Source organism: Mytilus galloprovincialis, chromosome 12 (assembly GCF_965363235.1).
Source record: "Mytilus galloprovincialis chromosome 12, xbMytGall1.hap1.1, whole genome shotgun sequence".
Classification (NCBI taxonomy): domain Eukaryota; kingdom Metazoa; phylum Mollusca; class Bivalvia; order Mytilida; family Mytilidae; genus Mytilus; species Mytilus galloprovincialis.
Window position 1 is genome coordinate 14,651,140 of NC_134849.1, and position 23,187 is coordinate 14,674,326.

Genomic DNA, 23,187 nt, shown 5'->3' on the forward strand with positions numbered 1-23,187 from the left:
AACCTGATAACTAGTTTACGATTTGAATAGCTTTCAAAATACCAGAACTCTTGAAAAAATGGCAGTCAATCTTGCTGAAAAACCGCCTTGCAACATTAGAATTCATACATGATTAGTACAAAATAATGTATATAGTAAACTATTAATTCAACTGTAATAGAATTATTTTTATGTTCCATCTAAATCAGCATGACATACTTGCAACTTAACAACTGAACAATAAGCAATTTCAGTCAAAAGTTAATTCATAAGACAAAAATTGAAATTGCAATTATGATAATCATTTACAACCGGCATTTAACAATTTAATCTTGCCTCTAACATGTCTAAGTTAGGGATTTGGGAGTTATGATGTCATCAATCTGTTATTGCTTTACTTTTAGTTTTTTGTACTTTTGTTAAAATATGTATATGTAATTTCTAAAATTATTTTCGATGTTGATAAAATATTTACAATCGTAGTCGGCCATTGTTACTGAACAGTTTGACCCAGGTGGTAAAATCGCTTTACGATATATATTTGTAGATGATGTAGTTCCAACTGAAATAAAATCAATGACTGACAAACAATCTGTTCCCTTGTACCTCCATTTGCTCGAGTCAGGGTCTGAGAAAAAGAGAGACATACGTTTAGTAGTAGTTGGAAAGAAAGAGGCAGGAAAGACCTCATTGCTTAGAAGATTGTTCTCTGAAGGGATAGAAGATGTTCATAGTACAAATGGAATAGAAATCCACACAATAACATGCAAAACAAAGTCAGATGATGGTATATGGAATAAATCTGATGGTATGATGTATTAGCTCTATGACTTGTTCTTCTGCAATGTCAAATTAATGTACAGTTTAGGGAACATATATCTTACAAGATAAAATGCATTGGTCATATTTCAATGATCCCAGGTCATTAAAATTCATAAATAGATAGAATAGTCAACTAGCTGAAAGGACAATTTTTGCTAAAGGTGCAATTTTTTATTCACTATAAGAAAAGTATACCACTTCAACAATAAAGTTGCGTTGTCTTCCTTGACAAAATTGTATGTCTGAAAGTAACACTTATATATGAAGATGTTGTTTTATGCTACACAATTGTTATAAATAGAGAAAGGGATTTGTTCAATAACAGAAAAACTTATAATTTTGGTTCTAAAATTTGAAAATTTTTATTTTTATTGTATTGATTATATGTTGAAATGCTTGTCTCAGTTAAAAAAAATTTTCACCAATTGCGTCACCAGTGATTATTTAAAACGTCATAAATGAAGTGAATGTCGATAAAACTTAATTGTTTTTGCTTATTTTGGCAAGACTTATGACAGTTTTCTAATATATTGACAATGGCGTCATCCCTTGCTCACAAATATTTTTGCTGAAATATTCTGTATTTCTTTTCTTTACTTTAAATGGACGAGTATGGCACAACACATGTAATCATGATAAAGTCAAATAACTATAAAAAAAAAAAACTATTTCTAACAAGATTTTTGAAAGAAATATCGGTTATTAATTTGGGGATTTACCGAAGCGGCCGGGTGGGCAGATTGGCGGCTGACAAACAGTGTCCGTTCATTGATATGATAACGCTTGCACTATTTTTGTATATGACTGCAAAAATTGAAAAATTTTTGGTCGTATATTGGTATCACGTTGGCGTCGTCGTCGTCCGTTGTCGTCGTCGTCGTCGTCGTCTTCCGAAGACATTTGGTTTTCGCACTCTAACTTTAGTAAAAGTAAATAGAAATCTATGAAATTAAAACACAAGGTTAATGACCATAAAAGATAGGTTGAGATTGATTTTGGGTGTTTTGGTCCTAACAGTTTAGGAATTAGGGACCAACTTAAAAGGGCCGAAATAAGCATTTTTCTTGGTTTTCGCACAATAACTTTAGAATAAATCAACAGAAATCTATGAAATTTTAACATAAGGTCTATGACAACAAAAGGATGGTTGGGATTGATTTTGGGAGTTAAGTCCCAACAGCTAAGGAGTAAGGGGCCAAAAACAGGTCTCAAAATAAGCATTTTTTCATCAAAAATTTAACTATTGGGGTTCTTTGATATACCAAATCTATCCTTGTATTTAGATTCTTAATTTTTAGCTCACCTGGTCCGAAGGGCTAAGTGAGCTTTTCCCATCACTTTGCGTCCGTCGTCCTTTGTCTGTCGTCTGTCGTCGTTAACTTTTACAAAAATCTTCTCCTCTGAAACTACTGGGCCAAATTAAACCAAACTTGGCCACAATTATGATTGGGGTATCTAGTTTAAAAAATGTGTCCGGTGACCCGGCCAACCAACCAAGATGGCCGCCATGGCTAAAAATATAACATAGTGGTAAAATGCAGTTTTTGGCTTATAACTCAAAAACAAAAGCATTTAGAGCAAATCTGACAGGGGGCAAAATTGTTTATCAGGTGAATTTCTATCTGCCCTGAAATTTTCAGATGAATCGGACAACCCGTTGTTGGGTTGCTGCCCCTGAATCAGCAATTATAAGTAAATTTTGCTGTTTTTGGTTATTATCTTGAATATTATTATAGATAGAGATAAACTGTAAACAGCAATAATGTTCAGCAAAGTAAGATTTACAAAAAAGTCAACTTGACCGAAATGATCAGTTGCCCCCTTTAGTAGTTATTGCCCTTTATAGTCAATTTTTAACCATTTTTCGTAAATCTTGGTTATTATTTACAAAAATCTGCTCCTCTGAAACTATTGGGTCAAATTAATCCAAACTTGGCCACAATCATCTTTGGGATATCAAGTTTAAAAAATGTGTCTGATAACCCTTCCATCAAATCAAGATGGCCGCTACGGCTAAAAATAGAACATGGGGGTAAAATGCCGTTTTTGGCTTATAACTCAAAAACCAAAGCATTTAGAGCAAATCTGACATGGGATAAAATTGTTTATCAGGTCAACATCTGTCTGCCCTGGAATTTCAGATGAATCGGACAACCCGTTGTTGGGTTGCTGCCCCTGAATTGGTAATTTTAAGGAAATTTTGCTGTTTTTAGTTATTACCTTGAATATTATTATAGATAGAGATAAACTGTAAACAGCAATAATGTTCAGCAAAGTAAGATTTACAAATAAGTCAACATGACTGAAATGGTCAGTTGATCCCCTAAGGAGTTATTGTCCTTTATAGTAAATTTTTAACAATTTTCATAAAATTTGTAAATTTTTATCAACATTTTCCACTGAAACTTCTGGGCCAAGTTCTTTATAGATAGAGATGATTGTAAGCAGCAAGACTGTTTAGTAAACTAAGATGTACAAATACATCACCATCACTAAAACACAATTTTGTCATGAATCCATCTGCTTCCTTTGTTTAATATTCACATAGACCAAGGCGAGCGACACAAGCTCTTTAGAGCCTCTAGTTGGTCCCGTTTTCAAATTGGTCTACATTAAGGTCCAAAGGGTTCACACAAAAAAACATGAATGAACATTTCCCCGCTTTACTTTTACCTGTTTACTATATGTACGTACGTAAACGTGGTAGAATCCCGAGTGTATTGAAAGAATCGGGAATGACTGGTTAAAATGCGAGAACAAGTTGACATTTTGACCAAGCCGTCGGATAATTGAAAAGTGATAATGGTTTGTTTAAACAGAACACAGATGAAAGAATATAAAATACTCAATAATTATATTATATGTCTAACGTCTCACGCCAAGGACGAGTAAAGGTTAAATACCGGCTTTGATAAAAAAAAATGCATTGTTTTTGTCTAAACATCGATAGGAAGATTTTGATGCCAAAAATCATTTTAAAACTTAATTCCGTTATTTAAATACTAATTGTTTCACATTCAAATGTGGATATAAGGAACTTCACTCGTTCAGCATGCTCAAGTGGATCAAACTGACAGCAGAAAAACATTGACCCAACGACAGTTCTTCTTCAGTCTTCTTCCAATAATTTACATCATACCACTTCTGGTGTATTATTGTAAATTCGTATCATATAGCATCCGTATTAAAAGCAACTGAGTCAGCATCTACTTCTTCGAATATTATAGCTCAGGGTATCAAGACAAGTTCTATAGAAATGATTAAGGTTCATGATGTGTACCCTTTGGCTAAAATGGCTGCATGTTCACCTCAAAATTTAGATAGATTACAGACAAACCGCGCCTGTGCATCTGGAAAAGTTTTAAGGCATACCATGCCCTATATAAATAGATTTCAATTGCTCAAATGTTCTTAACTCATAAGACAATGCTTAATTTCACAACAGCAACTAAATGTGTTACAGGTTATAAGCACCTCTATGAATCTAGTGTACATAAACTTTTTATTCCTGTGGTCATACTGCTGTTGTTATACTCCCACCGTATTGAGTTTTATCCTTGTTCTGCTGTTAGTATGTACGTCCTTCCCTTACTTGTACGTACATGTACCTCCGTACATCCCAAAATTCGTTTCTGTTCTCTTACTTTAGTTTGCCTGAACCAAATTATATGAAACTTATACTAAATGATTATAACCACAATTCACAAGTCAAGTTTGAATTTTAGTTGCGTCACTTTTACCATTCTTTACAAATAGGAAAGTTGCTGGAAATTTTAGTTTCTGTTCTCTAATTTTAGTTTGTTTTAACCAAATGCTATGAATCTTATACACAATGCTCATTACCACAAACACTGATCAAGTTTGAATTTTGGTGGCGATAGTTTTATCATTTTAGAGTTATGCCCCTTTACATATGTAAAAAATTGCCTAATATTTTCGTTTCAGTTATCTAACTTAAGTTCTCTCAACCAAATGTTATGAAATTTATACAGTGTTAATACTTTAACAATAAAACAAAGATCAATCTTGAATTTTGGTGGAGTAATTCTTACTGCTCTAGGGTTGTGCCTCGTTACAAATGGAACCAGATGCTCCGCTGGGCACATCTTTATACGACCACAGAGGTCGAGACCCTGAACAGTTGGGGCAAATATGGACACAACATTCAAGCTTGATATAGCTCTGAATTTGGATTGCGATAACATTTTTGACATAATATATAGGTTTCTAACAGAAAACAAATGTCAAGATCTAACAAATCTATTGCGCAATACTGTGTAATTAGAATGTATACACAATGCTTATTACCTCATGACTCAGATCAAGTACACATTTTGGTAGCGTCATGCACATTTACAGTTCTTGAGTTGTGACACTTTATAACATTAAATCAAATTATGCTAGCGGGGGCATCATTTGTGTCCCATGGACACGTTCCCTATTTTTGATAAAAGTCTTTAATATAAATTCACTTTCATTACAGTTGTATTGATTTAAGCTACTGTAACTGTCTTATTTATAAAAAAGGATGTTGTATTTGTTTGCAAAGAACCAATGCTATCCAAAACAGTTCAAAGGAGGAAAATGTATTAATAACTATAAGCCACCATATGGTCGTCAATAATGAGAAATATCTGTACCATATACATGCAGAAAGCTATAAAAGGATAGGAAACATGTGACACAATTCAAACAAAAAAACTTACGTGTTAATTTACTAAAAACAAATATGAAGGATCTAAACCAATAGAAAAATACTAATTCACAGGCCCTTGATGTTGACATGGCTTGGGAAATTATCAGAGCTTTCTGTATATTTCAATATTTAAGATCTATAGTTTTAGGTTGCAATAGAAAATATTAAAACTTTTTATGACAAACATGAAAAAAGTGATTTTTGATAATTACTGACAAGACAATGGTTTAGTTTAAAACATCCAAGCTGTGATGAAATAGATTTTTGAAATAATACACGTCTATAACCTTTTTGGAATAATACACAGCTACAATTGCAAACTTTCCAGAGGTACTATCCAGCACTTTGATTTTATTATGGGCCCAGTTTTCAAGTTGGTCCAAATCTGGGTCCAAAATTAAACTTTGTTTGATTTCAACAAAATTCAATATATAGGGTTCTTCAATATGCTGAATCTAACAATGTATTTAGATTTTTAATATTTAGGACCAGTTATCAAATTGGTCCACATTGAGGTCTAAAGGGTCCAAAATTGAACTTTATTTGATTTCATCAAAAATTGAATTCTTGGGGTTCTTTGATATGATGAATCTAACCATGTATTTAGATTTTGGATATTGGAATACCACAAAGGGATGGTCAGAATTGTTTTTGGGAGTTATGGCTCAAACCGTCAAGGAATAAGGTGCAAAAAAGGGGGGGGGAGGGTTTCCAGGTTAATGGACAATTACTTAAGTCAAAACATAATTTAAAAGCAGTGTAAAGTTGGTAATTGAAACTCATTTTAATAGCTCACCTAAACTGCTCTTAAATTATGTATATTGGAAATTTGCCAAAAAACTTTGTTATTAATAAATTCCATTGAAAATTTGCCAAAAACTTTGTTATTAATAAATTCCATTGGAAATTTGCCAAAAACTTTGTTATTAATAAATTCCATTGGAAATTTGCCATTTAATTTAGTTTAATGAACTTCATTGGAAATTTGCCAATATAAAATGTTGCATTGGAGTTATCTTTCTTTGTCCAGAATAGTCAAATAAACTTAAATCATGACTGTATGACATTTTATATTTTATGATGTATTTAAATGAGTAGTTATTGTTGAAATCTACATTAGATATTTGAATTGAGATCATTTTTGGAATAAGGGAAAGGAAGAGGTGAAAAAAAAATGGTGGGGTTCAATTTTTATTATTTCAGATTTCAGAAATGAAAAAGAAAATTTCTTAAAATATCAAAGAATTAAAATTCAACAAACAGCATAGTGAATTGCTCAAAAGCAAAAAAAAACATTTTAAGTTTATTAGACCACATTCATTCTGTGTCAGAAACCTATGCTGTGTCAACTTTTTAATCACAATCCAAATTTCAGAGCTGTATCCAGTTTGAATGTTGTGTCCATACTAGCCCCAACTGTTCAGGGTTCGTCCTCTGCGGTCGTATAAAGCTGCACCCTGCAGAGCATCTGGTTTCAAATTATGATATGTTGTTTTCTGTGACTAAATGAAGGTCAAGTTTTATTATCACGATTTAAGTTTTTCTTGTTGTTGATTTGTAGACCTTTCAGTTATATTTATTTATTTTTATATTAAGTTATTTTCCTTTGAACAGAATAGTATGAAATAACCAAATTTGTTAATTTCTGAGTCGATTGGTCTCCACTTTATATTTTGAGTTAACGAAATGTATGAGAATATACCTCACCTTATGGCTTCTGACCCTTGCGAAAATGGTGCAGGATATCACAAGATTTCCCCAGGATATCTCAGGATAATCTTGAGAAAAATCACAGGGCAATCTTGAGATATCCTGACCCTGAGATAGGTTTAAACATGGACGGTATTGGAACAAGGATATTCCAGGGATATCCAGGGACCATCCAGACCATAAATTTCCTAGTAGAAAATAATGTGATAATCCTGTGCTCAGGATTCTCAGGTCCTGGTCTCAGGAAATTATCCTGATGTCAGGATATACAGATTTGCTTGCATTGAGTTGGCCCTGGGATAATCCTGGTATATCCTGTGAATATCCAGAGAATGTCCTTAGTTCAGGACCAATAAATGTCTTACATGAATTCTACAAGAAATTACAAAATTTGAGTTAAATCCTTTTTTTTTATTTTTTCTATTGCAAATATTTTCTTAAATTAGTTTAAATCCATATTCCTCATTCTAAGCAAGGGCGGATCCAGCCGTTTCAAAAGAGGCGGTTCCCAACCCAGGATAAAGGGGGGATCCAACTATATGTCCCTATTCAAATGCTATGATTGTCCCAAAAAAAAAAAGAACCATCCCTTAAGTACGCCACTGATAAGGTAGATGTCTGCCCTGGTACACAGGGGCTCGTTTAGTGAGTCTGATGAGATCGTACTGTCAATTGTGGTATCTTATGTTTTTATGTAGGTTAGTGACCGCCATTGACTATTTGAATTACATTAGGCAGCAACCATTTGATTTTCGCATGGGGGGGGGGGGTGGGGGGGGCTATGAATATTTTGAAAAATAAAGTTTGTTTCTAGTTTTTAGAGAAAAAAATAATTTGTTTTTGACCCTGAGAAAAAAAATATGTTTGTTTCACCCTCAGCTGCCACTATATGTTACTGTAATGCTAAAATTGAAAGAAAAATAGTTTTTTCGACCTGTCTTAAAAAGAAATACATTGTATATTTGCGAGCAAAAAAATCCATTTTTTCAATTTTGAATACTCTTCATGTGCATATTTGTATAATTAATGATTCAGTTTAAATTATGGAGGAGTTATATTGTACAACTAGTAATTGCGTATTGTAAACTTTGTTTTACTAAATATCTATTACATATCTTCTCATTCTTTTATGTGCTTTTCAAGCGTCACTGATGAGTCTTTTGAAAACGAAACCTGTGTCTGATGCACAAATATTTAAGCCTGGTATCAATGATAAGTTTATTGTAATTGTTTACATTCTCTCATAATAGGAAGCAATGAAGAATCCAAAATTCAGGCAGGACTGTTAAGACAATACAGAGAAATAATTAAAGCATCCATCACAACAGATTTGAATGGACGTATGGATGAATCAACGGAACCAGAGACATCATCTCAGCAGCCTGAAATAAGAAAACATCACGTAACCGCTGAATTTCAAGTTAATCCTTCAGAAAGCACACAGCGACAAGACCAATTATTTGAACAAACAGAAAAGGATCTTGAAAAAATGCTTAAATCTGATGTTAATTTTCATGACAAAGAGGAGTATGCCACATTATTGTTTTGGGATTTTGCTGGAGATGAAGAATTCTATCACACACATCAAACCTTTTTATCTCCAGATGCAATTTATCTTGTTGTAGCAAACCTCAGTGAAGCCAACGACAAAGAAGCACAAGGTAATATTTAGCATAAATCAATAATAACGTAATAAAGTAATAGAAAGGCAATTTTTTTGATAGTATACTAGTAGGCTTTGATAAGACAGACATCCAGAATCTGCCGCAGCACAGCTTCTGAAGAGAACATGCTGAGTTTGGACATGATCTGCGATTACTTAATTCAATACTTCAAGCGAACATAAATCATTTTATAACATGACAAAACGCTATATTTGGTTAGCAGCTAACCCTGACAGCACATATATTATTTATTTATTTATTTGATGTCATCGACGATTGCCATCAGCTATAAACACAATGTACATTAGCATTCTATAAGATTAAGAACAAAATATGTACAGTAATACAGATCATTTATACTATTTACAACATAAACCTTTCCTCTTCTATGTTGTGATATCATACTATTGTTTCAGATAAGGGTTAGTACCTTTTAAAATGTGTAAACCCTCTGCATTAGTTTGCACCTGTCCTAAGTCAGGAATCTGATGTTTAGTCGTTTGTTCATGTGGTTCAAACATGAAACATTCATAACATTTAATTTAATTATTAAAAATATGCAAAATAAGAGTACCATTGACTTTGTAGATTTATTCTGCTTATGGATGGACTCAATACATTGCTACTGTAAAATGGAAAGTGACGATATCATTAGAACGCAAGAGTATCTTGATCCACCAGTAGTTGTTGTTGGGACTTGGAAAGATGCTATGACCTCACAACCAGGAGAGGTATAGAACATGATTTCTATATTTCATATTGCCCAGTTATCAGGACCTAGTTGAATCCAAAACCCCTTTCACTTACGCCTTTTAAAATATCAAGTAAATATAAGTCTCATCAGACTTTAACAAAACAGTTTAAAGTGAGGAATTCTTACAGTGTTTACCCTGTGTTCAAAGCCAACTAGAAATTTTAGTGTTGTTTACTATAATAAGATACTGTTGTAATGATATGCTTATCATATTATGTAATTATAAAAAGTTTTAACATTTTTCAAGCATTTGAATATTACGTGTTTCATGTTTTCAAAGTTATTCAAAAACAAAGGCATTTTGTATTTCCTTTTTTTAGATTCTAGAAGTTTGTAAAAAAAGTATTTTAACATATACTGAAAATATAACAGAAGATGAGCGCAGACATATACGGGATGACGTTGTCATTTCGAATACACAAGATGACAGCAGTGTTTTTCAGTCAATACGACAAGAAATCTTAAAGATAGCTAGAACATTAAGAACATGGAATAAAGATTATCCTTTAAAATTTATTCAGTTGGAAAAAAGTCTTCATGAGAAGAAAAAAGTGAAACCCATTATTGCCTTTATTGAACTTAAGCAAATCAGTACTGAAACTCCAAAGCCATTGAATGACGAGGAACTTATATTATACTTGAAATATCATCATGATATTAGAGCTTTAGTATACTTTGAGGATCTTCCAGATTATATTATTTTAGATACCCTATGGTTGTCGAATGCCTTTAAGTGTATAGTTAGCGCAAAGAAATTTCGTAATGTTAGCATCAAGAACCAGAAACGATGGGAGGAATTTCACTGCAGAGGGAAATTACACAGAGAAGTTTTAGAAGATATATTCCAAAAAGAACATAAGTCATTGTACAAACACAAGGACCATATCCTGAATGTTATGGAGAAATTTGACATTCTAATACATCCAAACATATCAGAGACACATCTGCCGGATTTACAAACTTGCTATTATGTACCCTGTATGATTAAAGAAGAACCAGAGTCTGACATTTATGAAATGTTTAATGTAACAACAAAGAACTGTCAAAAATCCATTTGGTTATGTTTTAAATTTAGCTTTCTCCCACCACATCTAAAAAACCATTTAACTGCTTCACTATGCCGAAAGTATGATATTGCAGAAGTGGGTGTCCTTAAACAGAAGAAAAAGCAAATTGCACTTTTCAGAAGCACTGTGGTTTTTGAGTTACAGAAGAACAAAATGAGAAAATTGCTTGTTATGACATGCCAAAATATCATTCAAATTCAGGTTTTAGAATTTGGGAAAGAAGTTAAAGCAGGATTGTATAGTTATGTTGCTGACTATGTGACGGATGAAATTAACAAAATTATAAGTTTGCGATTCAAGATGTCAAATGTGATCATTGAGAAAAAATTGGAATGCGGCCTTACAGAGCCAGAGTCTGTTACAGGATCAAATTACTTTAGTGAGGAGAAATTTGCAGAATATTACTGTGACACATGTAAAGCAGCACACAGGTTCAATGATGAATGGTTAGAAGTACAAAATACAGAACTATGCGTAAGTGATATATTCTAATATCATGAATATTGCAAATATATTAAAAAAGAAGATGTGGTATGATTGTCAATGAGACAACGCTTACTCTCCGCAATGTACATTTCCTAGTTATTTTCTCCATGCGAATCTTAGTGGGCAACATATCTATGCAAAATTCAGCAATTTATCAACCGGTAATATGCTCAATCGTTTTCAATAATAATTAAATGCGACAGTCCATTATATTGATATTGATAAGTTAGCAAAACCAACAGACATAATAGGTTAAAATGTCAAAAACCGGTGTAAAGTAGTCAACATTGTGTTATTATCTTGATTATGGCCTCATTTAAAACAACTTTGCGACAAAGAAAAACATGCGACATAAGGACACTCTATTAAAAAATCACATTAGTATAATTAATCACAAGAATACTAAAAATGACTATAATACTAAAAATCATTAATTCATTTAATACAAAGTTTCATACAAATTACAGCTTCGCCTTGCTGGAATGAAGTTCCCATATTTGCAATAACTGTCCAGGTTTCGATTTCTATCAATTTGTGCCCGCGGCGTATATTATTGTGTTTGTGCCATGGAATTGTCTGGTTTTTGTTTGTGTTTTTTTTTTTTTTTTACTTCTTGACCCCTTGACATCTAAGTATCTTCTTCATGTCTTCATAAAGTATATAAATAGAAAGGGATAAACGAAATTCCCTAAAACATGATATACATGTACACCAACCAGCAAAACCTGACTCATTCAGAAAGGGCCATACAATAGAAGACAAACACCTCTAAAAGGATGCATGGCAAAATTTCTTTACATATAAGCACCAAAATATTATAAAACATGAAGATATTTTTAGTAAGAATGATAAACAGTTTTGATGGCGCTGTTGTGTCAAACGGGAGCATAACATACTACCTTTGACTGTCCTTCAGTCTGTCTGTTGGTATGTCTGTCCATCACATTTTTGTTTCCGCAATCATTTATGCAAGTTTTATGAACCCCGGACAGATTTCGAATTTAAGCAATGAGTAAATTTACCGTTCATAATAGAGTTGTGCCCTGTGGTATTTTGATTTTCGTTTCTGCACACTAACTTCAATTTTCGTCATACAACATCCAATTAACTAACAGAGACTAAGAACCAAAACTAGCATACAGAGTTTGAATATAAGCAGTGACTTCTTTACCATTCTAGAGTGTTGGCCTATTTTTTAAGACCGCAAAAATTGAACATTATTTTGGTCGTATATTGGTATCACGTTGGCGTCGTCGTCTTCGTCGTCGTCCGAATACTTTTAGTTTTCGCACTCTAACTTTGGTAAAATTAAATAAAAATCTATGAAATTTTAACACAAGGTTTATGACCACAAAAGAAAGGTTGAGATTGATTTGGTGAGTTTTGGTCCCAACAGTTAAGGAATTAGGGGCCAAAAAGGGCCCAAATAAGCATTTTCTTGGTTTTCGCACCATAACTTTAAGTTTAAGTAAATAGAAATCTATGAAATTTTGACACAAGGTTTATGACTACAAAAGGAAGGTTGGGATTGATTTTGGGAGTTTTGGTTCCAACAGTTTAGGAATCAGGGGCCAAAAAAGGCCCAAATAAGCATTATTCTTGGTTTTTGCACAATAACTTTAGTATAAGAAAATAGAAATCAATGAAATTTAAACACAAGGTCTATAACCACAACAGATAGATTGGGATTGATTTTGGGAGTTGAGGTCCGAACAGTTTAGGAATAAGGGGCCGAAAAGGGGCCCAAATAAGCATTTTTCTTGGTTTTCGCACCATAACTTTATTATAAGTAAATAAAAATCTATTAAGTTTTAGCACAAGGTTTCTGACCATAAAAGGAAGGTTGGGATAGATTTTTGGAGTTTTGGTCCCAACAGTTTAGGAATAAGGGGCCCAAAGGGTCCAAAATTAAACTTTGTTTGATTTCATCAAAAATTGAATAATTGGGGTTCTTTGATATGCCAAATCTAACTGTGTACGTAGATTCTTAATTTTTGGTCCCGTTTTTAAATTGGTCTACATTAAGGTCCAAAGGGTCCAAAATTAAACTTAATTTGATTTTCACAAAAAATGAATCCTTGGGGTTCTTTGATATGCTGAATTTTAAAATGTACTTAGATTTTTTATTATTGGCCCAGTTTTCAAGTTGGTCCAAATCGGGGTCCAAAATTAAACTTTGTTTGATTTCATCAAAAATTAAATAATTGGGGTTCTTTGATATGCCAAATCTAAATATGTATGTAGATTCTTAATTTTTGGTCCCGTTTTCAAATTGGTCTACATTAAAGTCCAAAGGGTCCAAAATTAAACTAAGTTTGATTTTAACAAAAATTGAATTCTTGGGCTTCTTTGATATGCTGAATCTAAACATGTACTTAGATTGTTGATTATGGGCCCAGTTTTCAAGTTGGTCCAATTCAGGATCCAAAATTATTATATTAAGTATTGTGTAATAGCAAGAAATTTTCAATTGCACAGTATTCAGCAATAGCAAGAAATCTTCAATTGCACAGTATTGTGCAATAGCAAGAAATTTTCCATTGCATAGTATTGCGCAATAGCAAGAAATCTTCAATTGCACAGTATTGTGCAATAGCAAGTATTTTTAATTGCACAGTATTGCGCAAAAGCAATAAATATCTAATTGCACAATATTGTGCAATAGCAAGAAATTTTCAAGTGGAGTTAATTTTCTTTTTCCAGAATAGTAGTTGAATCAACTTAAATCATTGGTTTATACAATATACAATGTATATTCACTTTTACTACCAACTGATAAATTAAAACAATCTTTACCATTCAGTGATAACAAGCACTTTTTTACATTTTTATATTTTATGATGTATTTAAAGGAGTAGTTATTGTTGCAAACTCCATTGGAAATTCGAATTGAGATCAGTTTTGGAATAAGGGAAAGGGGGATGTGAAAACAAAAATTGCGGGGGGGGGGGTCAATTTTTCTCATTTCAGATTTCATAAATAAAAAGAAAATTTCTTCAAACATTTTTTTGAGAGGATTAATATTCAACAGCACAGTGAATTGCTCAAAGGCAAAACAAAAATTTTAAGTTCATTAGACCACATTCATTCTGTGTCAGAAACCTATGCTGTGTCAACTTTTTAATCACAATCAAAATTTAGAGCTGAATCCAGCTTGAATGTTGTGTCCATACTTGCCCCAACCGTTCAGGGTTCAACCTCTGCGGTCGTATAAAGCTGCGCCCTGCGGAGCATCTGGTTAACTTTTAAAATTGCAAAGATTGAGCGCGGGCATTTGGGTTCTCAGACACATTTTTCTTTTATTTATTATTTAAGTTGTCCGAGGCTACCAAAGATGATTCCGATTCTAATTCTTCTAAAGACGGGAATAATGAGAATTCAATCACAAAGGTAAGGAGCATATGCTAAAAATTTGACAACGTAACCGAACCTTGTTTTGCGAATCTTTATAAAATAACTAATCGAAGAGCTCAAATAGAGAAAAATATTCAACGAGTGACCGAACAACACATTAATTCACAAATGCGAGTAGCACATGAGTTAATTTATCAGTTTTGTTCGGTCAGGAGTTGAATATTTTTCGATATTTGAATTCTTTAATTAGTTATTCTTTTTATTACATTGGCAAATGTCTTTTTTTTTAAAGAAATTAATGTAAAACATGTAAGGAATTATATCTTTTTTCTACGTATTCAGAATTTGTTTTGATCCGCCGTTATTGACATTTTGACAATGCCTATTGTTGTATGAATAACCACGTTTATTTCACATGTGAAATTATCGGTATTTATCTAACTAGGAAATCAATGTAATTTATTGCAACCAATGTAATAAATAGTAAAAAATTGAAAACAACACGTTTAATAATTTCTTGTGTCCGAAGCGCTTGTCTGGATTTACCTTCATCAAGTTCATCAGGAACGCTCAAAGCCAAACATTTGAAATCCGAAGATAGTAAGTACCGAAAATCGTTGAATAGCTATATGTCAAAAATACCTAAAATAAATTGCCAAATTCATCTAAAGCCAACTTTGCCTTAGAGAGTTGTAACCTTAGTTTCATAATAATTTCAAAATTTATTAATACATGTACTAATAAATTTATCACTGTTGGTGAAATAGTTTATTGGAAAATATTAACAAAGACTAACTAGATTACTCACTATAATTATGAACACACAAACATTGTTGTTGCTTTCATTATTTAAAACAAAAATAGAAACAAAAAGGTTAATCGTAGGATAAAAAGAAATAAAAAAGATGCACATCTCTGTAGTAAGATGTCTAAGTACTGTTATGACTTTTGATTTTGGTTTAACATTTAGATAAGACAATGTATTTATCAAATATCCCAAACTAATTCGTTGACACATATAAATGATGAGAGATAATGTCATTGGCAAACTTATTTATATTTTACCCTTTTTAATAGCAGTTTAAATTAAAAAGATTCGATTTTTTTATTCAACCATTTTTGTCAAGCCTTCGACTTTAGTCGACAAAGCGAGACTAAGCGATCCTACATTCCGTCGTCGTCGGCGGCGACCACAAATATTCACTCTGTGGTTAAAAATTTTGAAATTTTACAGTAATAACTTTCTTAAACTATACTGAATGTCTACCAAACTTGGACAGAAGCTTGTTTATGATCATAAGAAAGTATCCAGATGAAGTAAATTTTGTAAAAATAAAATTCCATTTTTTCCTTATTTTACTTATAAATGGACTTAGTTTTTCTGCGATGAAACATAACATTCACTCTGTGGTTAAAGTTTTTAAAATTTTAATAACTTTCATAAACTTTCCTTGATTTGTACCAAACGTGGACAGAAGCTTGTTTATGATCATAAGATAGTATCAAGAAGAAAATTTTGTAAAAATAAATTTCCACTTTTCCGTATTTTACTTATAAATGGACTTAGTTTTTTTGCCAGAAACAAAACATTCACTCTGTGGTTTAAGTTTTTAAAAATTTTTTAATGTTCTTAAACTATCCTGGATTTCTTCCAAACTTAGACAAAAGCTTGTTTCTGATCATAAGATATTATTCAGAAGTAAATTTTGTAAAAAAAAATCAGTTTTTCCGTATTTTACTTATAAATGGACTTAGTTTTTCTTCCAGTTAACATTACATACAGTCTGCAGTTAAAGTTTATAAAACATTTATTAGATTCATAAACTATCCTGGATTTTTTTACCAAACTTGGAAGTTTCTTTCAATCAAAAGACAGTATCGAGAGGGAAATTTTTATTGATATTTTTCCTCATTTTTGTTGAGTCTGCGATTAACAGCAAAAGTAGGCGAGACACTGGGTTCCGTGGACCCCTTAAGAATTTTTTATTGAATAAATTTATTGTGTTTATACACTGTAAATTTGGAATTAATTGCGAGCATTTTATTTATGATGCAAAAGATATAACGTCCAAGTATAATAAGAACGCGTAGTTGATATTTAATACTTACAAAATAAATTTACCCTGTGTAGATTTTCGTTAAATCATTCACAATTTAACTCGCATTAATATATGCACGCAATAATTTCTAAATTTACAGTATCTATCTGAATGTTTGTGTATGCCCCACTTAAGGGCAATATGTGGTTTGGTCTGTGGGTCCGTTTGTCCATCCGGTTTGTTCCTCTGTTCGTCCAACCTTATGGAACAAAATGTTCTTTCCAGGGAACTATCGGCCTAGCCAAGATCAGATGTGCATTTCATATTGGGTCTATGTTATAGGCTTGTAAAGACAAGAAGATAAACTTTACATAAGTAATACATCTTTGAACTGAAGAAGGGAATAGGGTTTCACAATGAATATCAAATATCATGTATAGGTGTTACCGTTTTGAAAAAAAAAAACACTAAAATACACGCTGAAAATGGCCAAAATTTCACGTTACGTTATTTCATTCAAAATTTCGCTGTTTTTATCAATTGATAGTTAATAAGTGAACTTAATTTGAACTACATTATTGGTTCACTGTAATAGACAATTTATTCATCTTTCTTTTACTGGTTGTTGCAACAAAAAATCTTCAGTGGTTATACAAAGTTATGATAAAAAGTTGAATACTATGTGTTTGTTATGAAATTTTGTACTTTTGTTTTTAGCTTGCTCAGTGTAGTGATAAAAGAGAAAAATAAATCAAATTTATGCTATTATGTGTTTTGTTTTATCTTCTAGTATATACATTATCAAAAACTACCTCATTTATCAAAATTGCAGTACCCTAGCTGGAGATTTATGCCATCAAAGTTGGATATACAAATAAAGTGAAAAAATGTCTTGTCCTTAGACATGCATTCCCTAGTAAACTGGAAGCATAATTACATTTATGTTGCATTGCTAAGTTCCTGTTCTTTTGTAAATTTGAAAACACTACTCACATTTTTTTCTACCATCTATAAATAGAGGAAAAAATTCAAAAATATGTCAGAATGCCTTGTCCGTAGACACATGTCTTGTCCATAGACATGTCTTTTTATCAATATTGCTTGACTTTATGGGTCTTAATTAGTCATATGTGTTGTGTAAACTGAGATATATCTTATTTTAAATAAATAAATGGTAATTAAGTGTTCTCAATTTGTGTAAAATTACTTTACAGGAATGGATTTTAAAAAGTGTCAGATTATCAGTCATAAAAAGCATACCTTATTTTACCTCAATATTGTTTTATTCCAGTTGCTGCATACCTTAAATGATAAACTGAATGAAGAAAAAGTATTTCTCTCTCTAACTTAATCTTTTGCATTTCAGTATTAACAGCTGATGAGGAAGTGTCTACGGACAAGACACTTGTGCATAACAAGTATTTAATTCAATTATTTGTCTGCTTTAGAACTTAAATCTTATTTATAGGTGATGAAAGTTATCTATTCAAATTAAAACTCAGTATTTTCAACATAAATATAGTCGCAATTAATTCTAACAAATTTTTTTTTAACTGAAATTGTCTTGTCCGTAGACATTACCACAATATATTTGTATCCAATTTCCTTGAGTTCAGCCTAATTTGATAGGTAAAATGTATGTTATTTTTTCAAGAGAACACATTCAACTTTGTCAAAATTGAGTTTTAATAATAGTTTGATTGTTTTAAACAGTCAGATATATGGATTTCAGTCAAAAGAATGTGTCTTCATTTTGGCTTAATCAATAAATTATTGAAATATGTAAAGAATTATGGGTACATTTTTATACGACCGCAAATTTTGAAAAAATTTTCGTCGTATATTGCTATCACGTTGGCGTCGGCGTCGTCGTCCGTCGTCCGAATACTTTTAGTTTTCGCACTCTAACTTTAGTAAAAGTGAATGGAAATCTGAAATTTTAACACAAGGTTTATGACCACAAAAGGAAGGTTGGTATTGATTTTGGGAGTTTCGGTCCCAACATTTTAGGAATTAGGGGCCAAAAAGGGCCCAAATAAGCATTTTCTTGGTTTTCGCACTATAACTTTAGTTTAAGTTAATAGAAATCTATGAAATTTTGACACAAGGTTTATGATCACAAAAGAACGGTTGGTATTGATTTTGGGAGTTTAGGTCCCAACAGTTTAGGAATTAGGGGCCAAAAAGGGACCCAAATAAGCATTTTTCTTGGTTTTCGCACCATAACGTTAGTATAAGTAAATAGAAATCTATGAAATTTAAACACAAGGTTTATGACCATAAAAGAAAGGTTGGGTTTGATTTTGGGAGTTTTGGTCCCAACATAATAAGGGGCCCAAAGTGTCCAAAATTAAACTTTTGTTTGATTTCATCAAAACTGAATAATTGGGGTTCTTTGATATGCTGAATCTAACTGTCATGACTGTGTATGTAGATTCTTAACTTTTGGTCCCGTTTTCAAATTGGTCTACATTAAGGTCCAAAGGGAAATTTTACAGTAATAACTTTCTTAAACTATACTGAATGTCTACCAAACTTGGACAGAAGCTTGTTTATGATCATAAGAAAGTATCCAGATGAAGTAAATTTTGTAAAAATAAAATTCCATTTTTTCCTTATTTTACTTATAAATGGACTTAGTTTTTCTGCGATGAAACATAACATTCACTCTGTGGTTAAAGTTTTTAAAATTTTAATAACTTTCATAAACTTTCCTTGATTTGTACCAAACGTGGACAGAAGCTTGTTTATGATCATAAGATAGTATCAAGAAGAAAATTTTGTAAAAATAAATTTCCACTTTTCCGTATTTTACTTATAAATGGACTTAGTTTTTTTGCCAGAAACAAAACATTCACTCTGTGGTTTAAGTTTTTAAAATTTTTTTAATGTTCTTAAACTATCCTGGATTTCTTCCAAACTTAGACAAAAGCTTGTTTCTGATCATAAGATATTATTCAGAAGTAAATTTTGTAAAAAAAAATCAGTTTTTCCGTATTTTACTTATAAATGGACTTAGTTTTTCTTCCAGTTAACATTACATACAGTCTGCAGTTAAAGTTTATAAAACATTTATTAGATTCATAAACTATCCTGGATTTTTTTACCAAACTTGGAAGTTTCTTTCAATCAAAAGACAGTATCGAGAGGGAAATTTTTATTGATATTTTTCCTCATTTTTGTTGAGTCTGCGATTAACAGCAAAAGTAGGCGAGACACTGGGTTCCGTGGACCCCTTAAGAATTTTTTATTGAATAAATTTATTGTGTTTATACACTGTAAATTTGGAATTAATTGCGAGCATTTTATTTATGATGCAAAAGATATAACGTCCAAGTATAATAAGAACGCGTAGTTGATATTTAATACTTACAAAATAAATTTACCCTGTGTAGATTTTCGTTAAATCATTCACAATTTAACTCGCATTAATATATGCACGCAATAATTTCTAAATTTACAGTATCTATCTGAATGTTTGTGTATGCCCCACTTAAGGGCAATATGTGGTTTGGTCTGTGGGTCCGTTTGTCCATCCGGTTTGTTCCTCTGTTCGTCCAACCTTATGGAACAAAATGTTCTTTCCAGGGAACTATCGGCCTAGCCAAGATCAGATGTGCATTTCATATTGGGTCTATGTTATAGGCTTGTAAAGACAAGAAGATAAACTTTACATAAGTAATACATCTTTGAACTGAAGAAGGGAATAGGGTTTCACAATGAATATCAAATATCATGTATAGGTGTTACCGTTTTGAAAAAAAAAAACACTAAAATACACGCTGAAAATGGCCAAAATTTCACGTTACGTTATTTCATTCAAAATTTCGCTGTTTTTATCAATTGATAGTTAATAAGTGAACTTAATTTGAACTACATTATTGGTTCACTGTAATAGACAATTTATTCATCTTTCTTTTACTGGTTGTTGCAACAAAAAATCTTCAGTGGTTATACAAAGTTATGATAAAAAGTTGAATACTATGTGTTTGTTATGAAATTTTGTACTTTTGTTTTTAGCTTGCTCAGTGTAGTGATAAAAGAGAAAAATAAATCAAATTTATGCTATTATGTGTTTTGTTTTATCTTCTAGTATATACATTATCAAAAACTACCTCATTTATCAAAATTGCAGTACCCTAGCTGGAGATTTATGCCATCAAAGTTGGATATACAAATAAAGTGAAAAAATGTCTTGTCCTTAGACATGCATTCCCTAGTAAACTGGAAGCATAATTACATTTATGTTGCATTGCTAAGTTCCTGTTCTTTTGTAAATTTGAAAACACTACTCACATTTTTTTCTACCATCTATAAATAGAGGAAAAAATTCAAAAATATGTCAGAATGCCTTGTCCGTAGACACATGTCTTGTCCATAGACATGTCTTTTTATCAATATTGCTTGACTTTATGGGTCTTAATTAGTCATATGTGTTGTGTAAACTGAGATATATCTTATTTTAAATAAATAAATGGTAATTAAGTGTTCTCAATTTGTGTAAAATTACTTTACAGGAATGGATTTTAAAAAGTGTCAGATTATCAGTCATAAAAAGCATACCTTATTTTACCTCAATATTGTTTTATTCCAGTTGCTGCATACCTTAAATGATAAACTGAATGAAGAAAAAGTATTTCTCTCTCTAACTTAATCTTTTGCATTTCAGTATTAACAGCTGATGAGGAAGTGTCTACGGACAAGACACTTGTGCATAACAAGTATTTAATTCAATTATTTGTCTGCTTTAGAACTTAAATCTTATTTATAGGTGATGAAAGTTATCTATTCAAATTAAAACTCAGTATTTTCAACATAAATATAGTCGCAATTAATTCTAACAAATTTTTTTTTAACTGAAATTGTCTTGTCCGTAGACATTACCACAATATATTTGTATCCAATTTCCTTGAGTTCAGCCTAATTTGATAGGTAAAATGTATGTTATTTTTTCAAGAGAACACATTCAACTTTGTCAAAATTGAGTTTTAATAATAGTTTGATTGTTTTAAACAGTCAGATATATGGATTTCAGTCAAAAGAATGTGTCTTCATTTTGGCTTAATCAATAAATTATTGAAATATGTAAAGAATTATGGGTACATTTTTATACGACCGCAAATTTTGAAAAAATTTTCGTCGTATATTGCTATCACGTTGGCGTCGGCGTCGTCGTCCGTCGTCCGAATACTTTTAGTTTTCGCACTCTAACTTTAGTAAAAGTGAATGGAAATCTGAAATTTTAACACAAGGTTTATGACCACAAAAGGAAGGTTGGTATTGATTTTGGGAGTTTCGGTCCCAACATTTTAGGAATTAGGGGCCAAAAAGGGCCCAAATAAGCATTTTCTTGGTTTTCGCACTATAACTTTAGTTTAAGTTAATAGAAATCTATGAAATTTTGACACAAGGTTTATGATCACAAAAGAACGGTTGGTATTGATTTTGGGAGTTTAGGTCCCAACAGTTTAGGAATTAGGGGCCAAAAAGGGACCCAAATAAGCATTTTTCTTGGTTTTCGCACCATAACGTTAGTATAAGTAAATAGAAATCTATGAAATTTAAACACAAGGTTTATGACCATAAAAGAAAGGTTGGGTTTGATTTTGGGAGTTTTGGTCCCAACATAATAAGGGGCCCAAAGTGTCCAAAATTAAACTTTTGTTTGATTTCATCAAAACTGAATAATTGGGGTTCTTTGATATGCTGAATCTAACTGTCATGACTGTGTATGTAGATTCTTAACTTTTGGTCCCGTTTTCAAATTGGTCTACATTAAGGTCCAAAGGGTCAAAAATTAAACTTAGTTTGATTTTGACAAAAAATGAATCAGTTAGGTTCTTTGATATGCTGAATCTAAAAATGTACTTAGATTCTTGATTATTGGCCCAGTTTTCAAGTTGGTCCAAATCGGGGTCCAAAATTAAACTTTGTTTGATTTCATCAAAAATTGAATAAATGGGGTTCTTTGATATACCAAATCTAACTGTGTATGTAGATTCTTCATTTTTGGTCCTGTTTTCAAATTGGTCTACACTAAAGTCCAAAGGGTCCAAAATTAAACTTAGTCTGATTTTAACAAAAATTGAAATCTTGAGGTTCTTTGATATGCTGAATCCAAAAATGTACTTAGATTTTTTATTATGGGCCCAGTTTTCAAGTTGGTCCAAATCAGGATCTAAAATTATTATATTAAGTATTGTGCAATAGCTATATATATAGCAAGTCTTTTCAATTGCACAGTATTGCGCAATGGCAAGAAATATCTAATTGCACAATATTGTGAAATATCAAATTTTTTTTTAATTAGAGTTATCTTTCTTTGTCCAGAATCAACTTAAATCTTTGTTATATACAATATACAATGTATATTCACTTTTTACTACCAACTGATAAATTAAAATAATCTTTACCATTCAGTGATAACAAGCAGTTTTTTTACATCTTAATATTTTATGATGTATTTAAATGAGTAGTTATTGTTGCAAACTCCATTAGAAATTTTAATTGAGATTAGTTTTGGAATAAGGGAAAGGGGGATGTGATTAAAAAAATTGGGTTCAATTTTTCTCATTTGAAATTTCATAAATAAAAAAGAAAATTTCTTCAAACATTT

The 23,187-nt window shown here is 31.7% G+C and overlaps 1 protein-coding gene across 1 annotated transcript in view; it reads left to right on the forward strand.

Moving 5' to 3' along the window:
• The window catches only part of LOC143055372 (uncharacterized), a 68,810-nt gene that overhangs the window by 28,306 nt on the left and 17,317 nt on the right, over positions 1–23,187 (forward strand). Inside the window, exons 5-9 of the mRNA XM_076228508.1 lie at positions 527–787; positions 8,458–8,868; positions 9,460–9,602; positions 9,946–11,166; positions 14,494–14,568. Of these exons, the coding sequence (XP_076084623.1) occupies positions 527–787; positions 8,458–8,868; positions 9,460–9,602; positions 9,946–11,166; positions 14,494–14,568 (2,111 nt within the window). The remainder of the gene's footprint in view (positions 1–526; positions 788–8,457; positions 8,869–9,459; positions 9,603–9,945; positions 11,167–14,493; positions 14,569–23,187) is intronic.